The 13,594-nt window shown below is 25.9% G+C and overlaps 1 protein-coding gene across 1 annotated transcript in view; it reads right to left on the bottom strand.

The window, feature by feature from the left end:
* The window catches only part of LOC129609595 (solute carrier family 22 member 3), a 58,441-nt gene extending 45,236 nt beyond the window's left edge, over window positions 1-13,205 (bottom strand). The window contains exon 1 of the mRNA XM_055521609.1: window positions 11,568-13,205. Coding sequence (XP_055377584.1) covers window positions 11,568-12,728 — 1,161 coding nt within the window. The 5' untranslated portion in view covers window positions 12,729-13,205. The remainder of the gene's footprint in view (window positions 1-11,567) is intronic.
* Window positions 13,206-13,594: the final 389 nt, after the last annotated feature.

Below are 13,594 nucleotides of genomic sequence, written 5' to 3'. Positions count from 1 at the left end.
ATAAATATGTACATATACCAATGAACGAGTAATAGTCAAAAATTATGGATCCTTTTTTTCCTCAAATTTTGTTCCAATTCATATGTAAAGGAAAAACTTAATTTATGTATATTTTGATTATGGATATAGCAAATCCATTGAAGCGAATCAATCAGTAAAGAGAAAATTTGAAAGGTCATTAATAATCATTTTTCTCTTTAGATTCCAAATTTTTAGAAAATAATTATTATAAATGCAGATTTTGTAAAAAAAAATTTAAATTATAAATGGAGTCAAAAATTTTCATATTAAATGTTTTTAAATTTTTAAGCATTTTATATGATTACAATCCTTAAATTTTGAGTACTTAGTGTAAACAAAAAAAAAAGTTTTCAAATATAATAAAAAAATTCAATTAGGATTCTATACAATTTGCTATAAATATTTCTCTTTGAATCATATTAAACTTTATACTCTCGTCGCAGTATACAAAAGAATGCAAACCTAAATTAAAAAAGGATTCAGTTGCTAAAATTATTTCAAAAAAGTGGAAACGAGTCAGTCGGTTCAGAACCTGCACCTTATTCAGTTATAAATTGTTCCTTGACTATCTGAGTATGAAAATTTGCTTTTGAAATATTTAGAATTAGCCTTTAAAGTTATACAGCACTCACCCGGAATATTAAACGATACCCCAAAAATGTCAAGGACACGAAACTTATGCTTAAGACGTGTTCCATGATTGCCAAACTTCATAAATCTAATATAACTTTATTATTTTTGCAAATATTTAAAATTAGCCTTTAGAAAATTATATGCCAGCTACCCGAACTCGTTGTACGAATCACTGTAATTACAATAGCTGCCGTCCATGGGCGAAAAGAAACACTTTATGAAAGTTTGGTGGTATTTTCTTGATTCGTTTTTGAGATATCGTGAGGACGGGTGGTCCTGTTTAAATCAATGCAAAATTTTACGTTGAGCAAGAATATATATATAAATCGTAGACGACTCATTCACGAAGGTACAGGGTACAAAAATTCATTATATAATATTAATACGAATGAAAAATTAAAATATGACAAACTTTTTGTAATAACAGTTGGACAAACACAGAAGAGGCTCACATACAATTTTTAAAAAAAATTCTAAGTAAAAAGTGTGCAGTATTGAACAAAAATTACCATTGAACGACACAACATTCAGACCACTTGAAAAGTTTCGCAGGTTATTAATAAACAACACAAAATCAATGCAATGATCGACTTAAAGAGTTTGTTCGTATTTGCTGCAAGATTTTGCGTTCTTTCAAATAGCTGATGCGTATATATTCACTTACTTCATATTTAAACAAATTTTTCACAAATTAAAAGATATAGAAAGATAAAAAATCTACAACATTTTTCTAAAAAAATCTACACCATTATTCGTATATACTTATATGATCTTGAAACTCTGCAGCCAATAAACATTTGAAATCACTTGTTGTATCATTTACAATATTTTTTTATATTTATAGTAGTTCTTTTATAATAATGCTGGGATTTATCATATTACAGTTCCGCACTGCTATAGTATGTTAGAATAATTCATTATAATGCTCCCATAATCATTCTGAACCTGAGAGTTTGTCATAAGTATATACAGCAAAAATATCAAAATGAGAGGAAAAAAATAATAAAAAGTACTCTATTTCTTTATTCTCGTTCTAGTAAGGTGATGTCTCAACAAAAATCTCAGTAAAATTTATGCAACAATTCTTAATGGGGTAAAAACGACGTAATGAAAATTGTCAAATTATTTATTGTAGGAATCAGAAATATTAATTTTTTGGAAGCTTTTAAAATTTTCATTTTTTGCTATTAAAAAAGTACTTTACAGAAACTTTTGTACTCTGCGATCGCACCCCACTCGCTGCAGTTTATCAAAAATTTCAATAAAATACATGTTTTTATATAAATGTATGTATGTAAAAAATTTTAAATAAAATCTAACAAAAACGTAAAACTGCTTTTTTTATTATAATTTCAGTGTTTTTCTTCAGCTCTTTAAAAAATTATTGTCAAATCTCGCACCACAAAAAAATCTACTTCTTCTTTCCACAATAAAACAAATATGAAATTTCTTACTTGTTCCCATTTCAACATCTTTACTTTCATTAAAAATGCACACATATAGATATACAAATTAATAAAAAAAATCTCCAGCTCAACTAATGGATTCAACGAGCGAGTAAAGAAGTAAATTAATATTTTTTTAAAAAAAAAAATATTTCAATTTAAGTTTCTTATACACGAATGATGTGACAGGGATTTAAAATTGAATTTCTTATTCAAGGATGTTCTCAAATTTTAATTTTTTCCTTTTTTTTTCTAAAAAAATTTATATATCTTATTTAACTTTCGTCATTTTTATGAAATTATCCTTTATTATTTAATATTTAAATTTGCTTCGTTTTTACTTTAAAAGAGTTTGAGATGAAAACTGAATGATGGAGATCAAATTTATCATTGTATTTTTATCATTGCATACCCCGATTAATAACGTATATTCATAAGAATATTTTACGTGTGAATTTTATTAATGTTAAACTACAAGAGAAAAACATTAAATATATATGATTATGTTTAGAACGAAAATTACATCTATGGTAAGTATTAAATTAAGTTTAATTTATTTTACAACAAAAAATTTACCATTCACTTATTTTTATGTTATTATTATTTTCATCTTCTTCATTAATTTGCTCAAATTTTTTTCTTAAATCTTATTGTAAAGACGTTTTGGCTTTCATTTAGCTTTAACACTAAAATATTTTAAATAAATAATTTTCCGCAACACTGAATTAGCTTAAATGATAATATTTTGGCAGATACATGCTGACTGCTTATTAGAATGTATGAATTAACATTTTACCACAAATTTTTATAATTTTAAATTAAATTTTATATTTTCCCGCTATATCGTCTTAGAGTTTTTATTACATGCTATCAAAATAAAAATTTTAATTGTTTTTTAAATAAGAAAAATAAAAATTCTATTCCCGTTAAATTTTTTTGCTATCAATAATGTCCTTGCGCGTCTGAAGGAAATGTAATAACTAAAATTTAGTAAAAATTTCTAACTAACTTAAAATTAAAACTCCATGTTTGCTGTGTACTGTAAACAAAATATTCAAGTATGTATGCTGTACATAGAGGAGAATATTATATAATTTGAATTTTATAAGGAAATAGAAAAATTCTTGTGGCAGGCAACAATATAAATGTAGATACATAACTGTTGTACATGATTATGAAAATCAACCACACACGTGTTTCTATATAAATACGTATGTTATATACATATATGTAACTACATACATAATTTTAATGAAAAGAATGAAAAGCGATTAAGTATTTTTTCTATATACATATTGTTACATCTACTTACATATACATACGTGCGTAAATAAGTAAATGTTATATACCATGAAAATCTGAATGCCAAATGTTTTATTATCAGCTGAATGAAAGCTTTCTGGTTATGTTATCCATCCATGCTATCAAAGCTTCCATTTTAATAATAATTTTTCTGTAATTCTTTTCGACATTCGTTTTTTTGACTCATTGTGTATTAAAAAGGCGGCAAGCGTATACGTATGAAGGAATATGTACCTTGATTGTAATTGTGAATTATACGTTTACGTATGTATGTATGTATGTTAATAATATCAACATAGTTTTTGTTGTGACGTGTGATCTTATTGTCGCTATAAGCTCTACAACTTTTTTATTATTCCACTCTTACTATTAAAGGACATACATACGAAATAAAATGAAAATATTTTTCCGGTTAGTAAATATTCCAATGGGAATATTATACAAAGTTTGCCCGGCAAGAGCATATTATTACATACCTGTCCGAATAATTTTTATATATATGTACATATTATGTATAAGTACTTAATAATTACCTTGAAGACGGTGGTTTCTTTTATTTAAATAAAAAATTATAAAGCAAAATCGTGAAGCAGACAACGTTTATTTTTTATATACGAGTATAATATGTATGTGTACATGTGTTCAAAGAAAAAAAAATAAAAGTGAGAGTGAAAGTAAATACATAAATTAAGTATAGTGTTGAAATCGTGTGCCTGTCATATAGCATAAAGTATTAAAATTTTCTACAGAAAAAAATACTTATGTATATAAAAGTTGCGAAAATATAACGTCATAAAGAAAAACAGGTTAATTAAGTGCCGTTTTTTGAGAAAGGATGGCTAGTAGGTCAGTTTTCTCTTAATTTTCTAATTTAATTTAATTTTTCTGCTTTTTTGCGTTTTTCTCCTTATTTATTTATTTTTCATTTAATAAAAGTGCGTATACCTTTTTTTTGTTACCTTCCAAGGGCAGATATACGTTAACATATATTTATCATAGAGAAAAATCCTTGTGTTAAAAAGACATTGAATATTCTTCCGACATTTTTTTATACCTAATGTATCATTGTGCGCGTTGTTGTTGTGTTATTTCAAATATTTAATTTTCATTAAGTGAAAAACGTGAGAAAATAATGGATATTTAATGAAAGAAAATTAAACATTATTTAATTCACATTTTTCGTTATTACCTATATGAATGTGATATAGGTATTATAATATGTAGTATGACTTCAACAATTTACGAAGTTAAATTATTCGTAATTTGTAAATATCTCGCAAATTAGAAGCTATAAATACAAAAAAAATAAAAAGTTCATTTTTTGTATTTGCAGTTAAGAAATGTTTTGTTTTATTGTTGTCCTCAATTATATATTATTCCGGAAAGATTTAAAAGTATCCCGAATATCCTTACTTTTATATAATTATCTCCTTACCTTTTATCTCCTTACTTTTATTTTTAAGTATTTCATCTTACAACTAAATTTATTTAAAAAATTTTCACAAAGATTAACTAGCAAATGTCAAAATATTTAAACGAGTGTAATCAAAACATTGTACTGTGCAAGGTACATGAACTTTATTTATATAATTTGGACATTTTTTCGATTTAAATTTTTGAGATTAAATAGGTCCTTATAGTAAGCAGTTATCATATAACTTTAAGTTATTTAATCGTGTTAAAAAATATTAAAGTTCCAATAATAAAATTGAGTATGAACTATATTAGCAGCGTGGTTTTTATCACACCACTCTCACAATCATTCATTCGCACGAGTATCACAGAGACGCGATCAAATCTACTTATTTTTGTTTATGTTTTTCTTGAATAAAGTTTTCTATTAAATTCAATTTAATAAAAAAAGTTCTTTATTTTAAAGTACATATTTAAAAATGTACCTCCAACAATTTTTTACCTTTTCATATGCAAAATTAATTTTTTTACTACACACTTATGTATATCATGTAGCATGATTGTATAATTTTGTTAAACTCTCATTTTTTTAGTGTGTTGCTAATGAAATCATAAACTCCTATAATGTATATAAAGACGAAATATATAACTTTTATATATGTATGTATTTTCTCTACCCAAACAGCACACAATATGAATATTGAAGAAACATTAAGGTTTACAACAACAAGTTATTTAGATTATATACACATAAATATGTGTATAAGCTTACTTACTTGCTTATATATAACAAATATGTTTATTCGATATTCGAGTACATTCAAAATACTTTTAAAAGAAGAATTTGAATATTTTCATTTTCAGGAAAAATCCTGAATACAATATATTTCAATACAAAATAATAATGAAAATAAATTTGTTTTAATACAATGGTTTGTAAAGTAGTAGTTTTATACTATTTACTAGCAAATACTTTAAAAAAAAAACAATCCTCTGCTTAAACTATGTTATAAAATTCCGGAGAAGTCTTAATTTTAAAAATATTTTTAAAAAAATTAATTAAATAATTAAGAAAGCTAAGATAAATTTATATTTTTTAATGAAAAGACAAATTACTGTTGGCTCTATTATGTATAAAATTTTGAAAGAATAAGAACTCGAAAATTAAAATTTGAAAAAAAAGAGGGACACCTTAGTACAGCAGGGAAAAGAAATTCGTTCAAATAAAATAAACAAAATTATCAATTTCTACAAACTGGAACATTTTATCAACACGCCATTTAGTATTGTAACATTTGGGACGTGTTATTTCTCAATTGTAAAAAAAAAAGAAAATCGCGGTTTCTCTCTTTTTCACTTTCAGATTTTATAAAGTCTAAAGGTTGGTGGAATAACGTAGATAAAATATGTTTTACTTATAAAGAATTAGAGATTTACTTGTATTTTTAAAATTTTAGGTTTTTATCTCTAAAGTTACAGAAATTTTTTAAGCAAACGCAAGTACGTTATTGAGGAGCAGAATGATATTAATAAGCCCTTTCTACTTGTTGAAAATGTACTATTACGTGCCGAAAACGTACAATGTAACAAATTTCTTATAAAACAATTTAATATTTAATTATTCTTTTTTCTATTCCTTCTAAAAAATTAAAAAATAAATGGAAGTAAATTTGATATTATTAAGCAAAGGTGAAAACCTATTTCATTATAGCCTTTAATTATGAGAGAAGACGTATGTATATATAGTATATATTTTCGTGTACGCGTACAGCAAATTAGTCTGTGAAACATAACTCGGCGAAAATAATAATTTCCACTTGGTCTCATAATATTGTGAGATATTAAAATAAGTATAATAAAAGTAACGATATGAGAATAATAAAAGTACTCAGACAGAACCTGAAGTCATAGAAAATAGCATTTAAAATTTACAAAAAAAAACTTCTATATATACAAAGTCAAATTGTTCATTTAATTTATTTAGGTATTACAAGATTACAGACAACTTTTACCACAAAGTTTGTGTTTTATAATGCAGGCGAAACATTCAACATAAATTTTTGATATTATGATTGGCGAATTCGTCTAAATTTTAGGCAAATCTGTCGAATGAAAATTCTACGTGACAAGCTTGGCGAATGAAACCAAAAATCAAAATAATACATGTTTTTTTTTTTTTTTTGTTGGATATTATAGCATTTATAGAGATATAATGGAAAAATCTGTAAATGGAAACTATCTGTAAAGTATAAGTTCATCAAATTCTACAAATTATTTTAAAAAATATTTATGGTTTTATACTAATTTAAGCGTAACAAGTCGACCATTTATATAAATTTAGAGACAACAACCCCGTAATTGCTAAAGGGATAGAAAAATTTAATTGTTTTCGCAAAAGAGCAAAAACAATGTACATATATGGGGTGCTAACCTTATTATTATATTCGGTAGATGTTCTGATGTCTTGCGGTAGCAACATTTTTGATCATAATTTAAAATAGCATTCGATTCACCTATTCCATTCGACACGCCTAGCCATTCGCTTCGGCGATCAAAATAGTGGTATATGTTTTAAAAAGCATACACAAGGAAATTGCGTACTATAATTATTACAAAAAATATCAAACACAAAGTACTCCTGAGTATACATTGATGATGAGAGTATTCAATGCTTTGACGCCTGTCCTATATAAAATGTGAAAAGAATATATTTATGTATGTGATAAAGCCTATATGAATTTCCTTGAGTTGTATGGTATTTATTATAACAATACCCTGCATAACTTGCACTTATTTTGAGCATGCAGTAAAATTTTCATGTTCAATATAAATGGTTTTTAAGACATGTGAACTTGAACTTTAAGTTAACGAAGAAAATTTTCAATTTTTTAAAAATTCTTACAGAGTGGAAAAGTTGGTTACCAAAAAAATTTTGTTCTATTTTTGTTCATGCTAGGCGCAAACTATTTTTTTATCTTCCAGCTTAATTCATTATTTCACACATTTGCTTTGTATTGGACATTGTCGAATACTAAAATACAAGTTGAAAAATCGATGACGCATTGGAAATTAATAGTCTAATTACACATCCTCCGTCATCCCTTTTTAATCAATTTCAAGCAAATATTTTAATTTTTCCAATATGATTGCTCATTTTTAGCACTTTTCCAAAAAATGTTTGAAGAAAAGTGCTTATTAGTTTCACTCTGTTCGTCGCGTCCTTCTGTCCGTGTACCTGTTTACAAAACTTCTACACTCTTGAAAATAGAAAGTTGCAATTTTATATGTACATAGATCTTTACTAGAAACTTACTTCCGTAAAACAAATTTTTTACCTATCTCACTTCCTCTAAAAGTTATACCCCCCAAAACTTTAAAAATAACATTTTTCAACAATTTATTGTAATAAGAACCAAACCACGCAAAAAAGCAGTGGTTTGCTTTTTCTATCGTGACATACTATATTTGAACTTTAAAAAACAAAATAACCGTTAAAATTTTCCGTTATCTAAAATCCGTTTTTTCCAAATTTTCGAATTTATTTATGTAGGTGTTAAACATTTTTAAGAAATTAAAACATTAAATATACTTATATTTTATATATGTTGTAAACGAATTATATTTCTTCGCCTTGTATACGAAAGTAAGTATACTTATTTTACTTTAAGTTCACAGCAATACATCATGTGTAACTCACGAAACAAGTGATGAAAAAAATTTTTCACACAATCATCACTGCGAAAATAATAAAACTTGCTTAAGATTCTTGTTGGACTAAATTCACTATTTTTTAATACTGTAAATAATATAAGTATAAATTTATAACATAATACCCACATATATGTACATATTATACATATATGCATAGGTACCTTAAATTAAATTAGTTGCAAATAACCATGGGACTTCATTTTAAATTTTTTATTGAATATTTAAATTTTCTTCTTTACGTTGAAAAATCCTTTCACTGAAAATAATTTGAAATTCTAATAACCAATGTATTGAACACGGATCTAAAAATTTAGAAATAATATGCTTATCATTTGTACATATATTTTAACACTTCAATAGAGAAACGTGAAATTCTTTAGGTAAATAGATCTTAGTAAAAGAGATTTCTTTTAAGCTTTATTTAAATTTTATGCCCTTTCAAGGCATAGCATTTCGCAAGTTTTCAAAATACATATTTTTGACAACTTTCTACGTCTAAGTTGTAACCGTTTTTCAAACGTCATTAAAGCTTTTTAAGCCATTACCATATGGCAGCAAGAGAATTATTTCTGTAGAGCACTGGTTTTACTATTTAGACTGAAAGCTGTTTGGCATATATTTGGATTAACAGCAATTATTATTTTTTCATTAAAATAATTTGATATTATAAAAAACTTTCAAACTCTAAATTGGAGTTACGGTTATTACGCAATCAAATATTTTAATCAAAATAATTCAATTGAAATTGAACCCCACTAAAGATATTTTCATAATTATTTGTATTGAACTACCTCAAATGGAATTAATTTTAGTTATCCAGAGTTATAGTTTTCTAAGTGCACTTAAAATGCCATGGGCATGGACTCCCATGAGTAGGTAAAACTTTTTACTTTTTGAAATTTTAGTTAAAACACTGTTTCTGTATCAGATAGTCGCTTGGTTAAGTATAATTTGTGAACCTCTTTTCTTAGGAAAGCTCTGAGAAAATCTAATGTTTTCACATTAAGTACCTACCTATATTTTCAAAGTAAATCAAAATGCTTCGGAAATAAATTTTATGCGAAAACAAACTTATTACTCTACCGCACGCACTTACTCAATTTATGGTAATTTTCCTTTATTGATATTATCCATGGTACAACTTGGTATTGAAAGTAAGTAATTTAAATCTCTAAAATAGAATAAATAGTGTGAGAAATGGAAAAGATAATTTCTGCGAGTACATGCTTTTAAAATGTGAGAACATGCACCATGGCCGCCTCTATAGTATTAATAAATACTTTTCCCATATATATTTACATCAACAATATAACTATGTACCAGTTACCACTGCTATTAAACCATTTTGTTGTAGCAGTTATGTTTATAGAAAAATTAGTATAAGGCTTATTAAATTAATCAATTTCTAACACAAGAGGTTTTGTGGTTGCTTAAAAATATAACTTTCGACTTAATATTGTCGTTCAAATTGAAAGTACATACTTATTACGTGTTTTTTTTCATTTTAGAAATTTTTTAGGAATTTACGGATTCGAAAAGTTATCAATTCATTTACAAAATCATCTTTTTCGGAAAATAATTTTGATATTTGCTGCTGCATATTTCTCAATGTATAATAAAAATAAACTGAAAGAGGCAGTCAATCATAAATATCGCAGTATTAAATGCCAATGGTACAAAAAAAGTTTAAATATAAATTCTTACATTCATTTTCAATTTCTTTAAGTTTCTTACATCATTTAATCGAGAAGAACGAAATCATTCATTAATTTTACGAAATGTTATTTAATTCTAAATTTAATAATAGCCAAAGGTTTTAAAAATAAAAAGTGTAAACTCTATTAGAACCAAAAATATTTTAATAAATTTTATATACTTCTGTTAGTATGAGCCAAATTTTGTTCAACCAAATTCCTAGCAAATATCTTCTTTAATAAACAAAGCAAAAGGGTTATTACAATACAAAAAATGTTCTATCACATTTGCGAGACATTCTATCACTGACTCGCAAATGTAATTGTAAATTTTATATTTAATTGATTTTTGTGCCAGCTTCAACTATAAAAATATTTACCCATAAAAATGATTTATCAAATATTTATAACGCTACTATAATTAATTAATACATACATTTCAAATTTTTAGACTAACAAGAATTCTTATTCCGAAAAATTAAATAAAGGGAGCAATGTAGAAATTTCCACAGATATTTTTCGCCTTACGTCACCGCATATATAATGACAAATTCCTTACAATAATTACATATATATGTCTCTGTATAACTAAATTTTGTATACTTTCTACACTTTCTAGACAGAACTACAATTAAGGAGACATGATATTGAAATACAATTCATTTTGCAAGAAATATAAAATAAACATTCGCAATTTATCAATCTGACAAAATTTTAGAGTAAAGTAAAATTCCAAATATTTTAATTAATTTATGTTGTAGAAAATGTTGTTTGACATGCTCGCCAACACTTTTTATTTTTCATAAAATTCAAGTAATATATCGTTATAATTCTAATGTTTTATAAAAATAATTTCTATTTTTCATCAAATATATACATAAATGTACTCTTTGTTTTGAATCTTTTAACATAATTGCGAAAACGTGAACAATTTGAAGTTTACGCTTGACAATATAATGACTTCTCCCACCAATTTTTATCTTATCTATCTTATAGAAATTTTTCAATATTATTAAAATCGCATGATCTTCAGAGCAATAACTTTAAGAAAATTGCAACTCTTACGTTTCATTGGAGTTGTTTTAAAGGTGTAAGTTTTGTCTCATCTTGGTTATTGAGATAATTATGAACTTTATTGTAATTTTTATTGTAAGTTTAGAAAAATTTTATTTTAAGAAAATTAGCCTCTACCAAGAAATTATAGCTATTCAAAAACTTTTTCAAATCAATATATTGAACAATGATGACAAATAAAACTAACAAACGAAAAACTTAGTCAACCATCTCCAAGTTTTAAATCTATCATCTATGTTTTAATTTAAAAATTTAATTTTGAACTAATACTAACCTCACCAGTTTTATCAACTTGAACTTGCACAATTTTAATTTCAACTAAGTTCGGTGATTTTGATTTGAAATCTTCTAAATAATTTTCAGTTGTCTCAATGTTACCATTCTCATTTAATGTTTGTTTGGACTTATATTCATCTTTTCGAGAATTAGCAAGTGATAATAAAGATGATTTTGTTCTATTTTCTTCTAAATTCGACATTTGTGATGATCTTCGACGTTTCTTCAAATCAAACACTCTTTCTAAGCTGTTATCTAAAATACCAGCAGAATTTTGTAGAGAACTACGACGATGTTCATCAAAAGGTTTAGATCCTATTAATCTCCTTGGATCCAGCAAAGATTTAGCACGTCCCCGGAAATTATTTATTGAATCGACTTTTAGCGATGTTTCACTTGGAAAGTGATCCATTAATCGTTGCATTGAACGTCGTCTTTTACCAGTTAAATTTTTTAACATTTCTGGTGTAAAATCACTTGTTTGTGATGTTTGAGATGTCTGCGATAATTTTCTATTGAATTTGGAAAAATCGGAATTATTTGGTGACGTTGAACTTTCATATGTAATTATAGGTACATGTGATATACTCCGACGATATGGACGTTCTCTAAATGTTGTTGACGTTAAAATATCTTTACGATCCTTCAACATTATTTGCAAAGATTTTCGGCGTTGTTGTAAATTTGAAACTATTTCATTAATATTGTCAATTTCTTCAATTAATGAAGATTTTCTTCGATTTGATGTTAACGATGGAGGTGTTGATGATAATGGAATTGATGACGAGGGATTAAAAGGCGGTCTAGTCAATGATATCTGTGGTATTGGAGTTTGAGGAGAAGAAGATTGGTATTGAAATGCCTGAGATTCATTTTCATTTATACTTTCCATACGGTGACGTGGTATTAAACGGGCTGAACTACTTCTTGGACGAAAATCAATATCTGAGGCAGTGTTTTCCAGAACTGGAAATTTTGCTGTAGAGGCTATATGTTCCGTTGGGAGTTTTTGTGAAAAGCTAGATTGTAATTTTGGCGTTGAAATAGTTTCAGCGGCATTCGGAAATTTACGACGAGCGAGCTCTTCCTCATTATTTTCTGGAAATTTTTTATTTATATCTTTCGTTAGCGCCGCATTTTCCACTTTTTCCTCTTCCATTATAATAATTTTTAGTATAAAAATTTTAATATTTTTTTTATTTTTTAATTATCTAAAATATCACCAAGAAAAAACTTCGTAAATTTTTTTTTGACTATTTTATTTTAAGAAAAAATATTAGAAATTTCTTTTTTACGTAACACCAAATTATCTAATTAACTTTTTTATTCACAAGAAAAAAAACGATTTAATATTGCAAAAAATTCCATTAAATTCTTTTTAATAAAATTATAATTAAATTTAAAATAAAAAATATTTCTGAAATTTAAACTAAATTATTTTCATATTATAACTGATTTTGCCGACCGAATCTAGTTCTTTTAGAAAGTGGCGAAAAAATGGCTGGGAGAGCGTTATTGTCCTTGAAAATTAAAGAAAAAAATTATTATATTCTTATTTACGTGCAAATTTTTCCGATCTTTCTTATCCCACGTTTTTTAGGAACTAATTTTACATTTCTTTAATAATAGACAAACGTTTTCAAGTAGTAAGGTTACAAAAGAAATTTATTTGTTTTAGTATTTTAGAATTATTTACAAAAGAAAAGCCAAAATACAACAAAAAAACAAAACAAACATTTCCTTGTTGCCAAAATCAAGCCAAAAAATTCTAAGCGACAAGTGGCGGCCAAAAATAGTTTTTGAAAAAGTATAGCATTTAATAATGAGATAAAAAAGTTTTCACCCTCAGTAAAGAGAGCATTATACAAATAATAGAAATTCGCTACTTGCTATAATATTTGGATCCGTAATTTTGTCAGTATCATACAAATTTTCATATATAAATATACAATATGTATGTACATATTACGCTATTTATACACATGTATGTCTGTGCATACATTATTATTGTTTTGAGAAATTTTT

This window comes from Condylostylus longicornis, unplaced genomic scaffold, assembly GCF_029603195.1.
Source record: "Condylostylus longicornis isolate FDR11 unplaced genomic scaffold, ASM2960319v2 ptg000040l, whole genome shotgun sequence".
Lineage (NCBI taxonomy): Eukaryota > Metazoa > Arthropoda > Insecta > Diptera > Dolichopodidae > Condylostylus > Condylostylus longicornis.
Note: the sequence above shows the minus strand (reverse complement) of the source record. Positions and strands in the feature narration are given on the sequence as shown.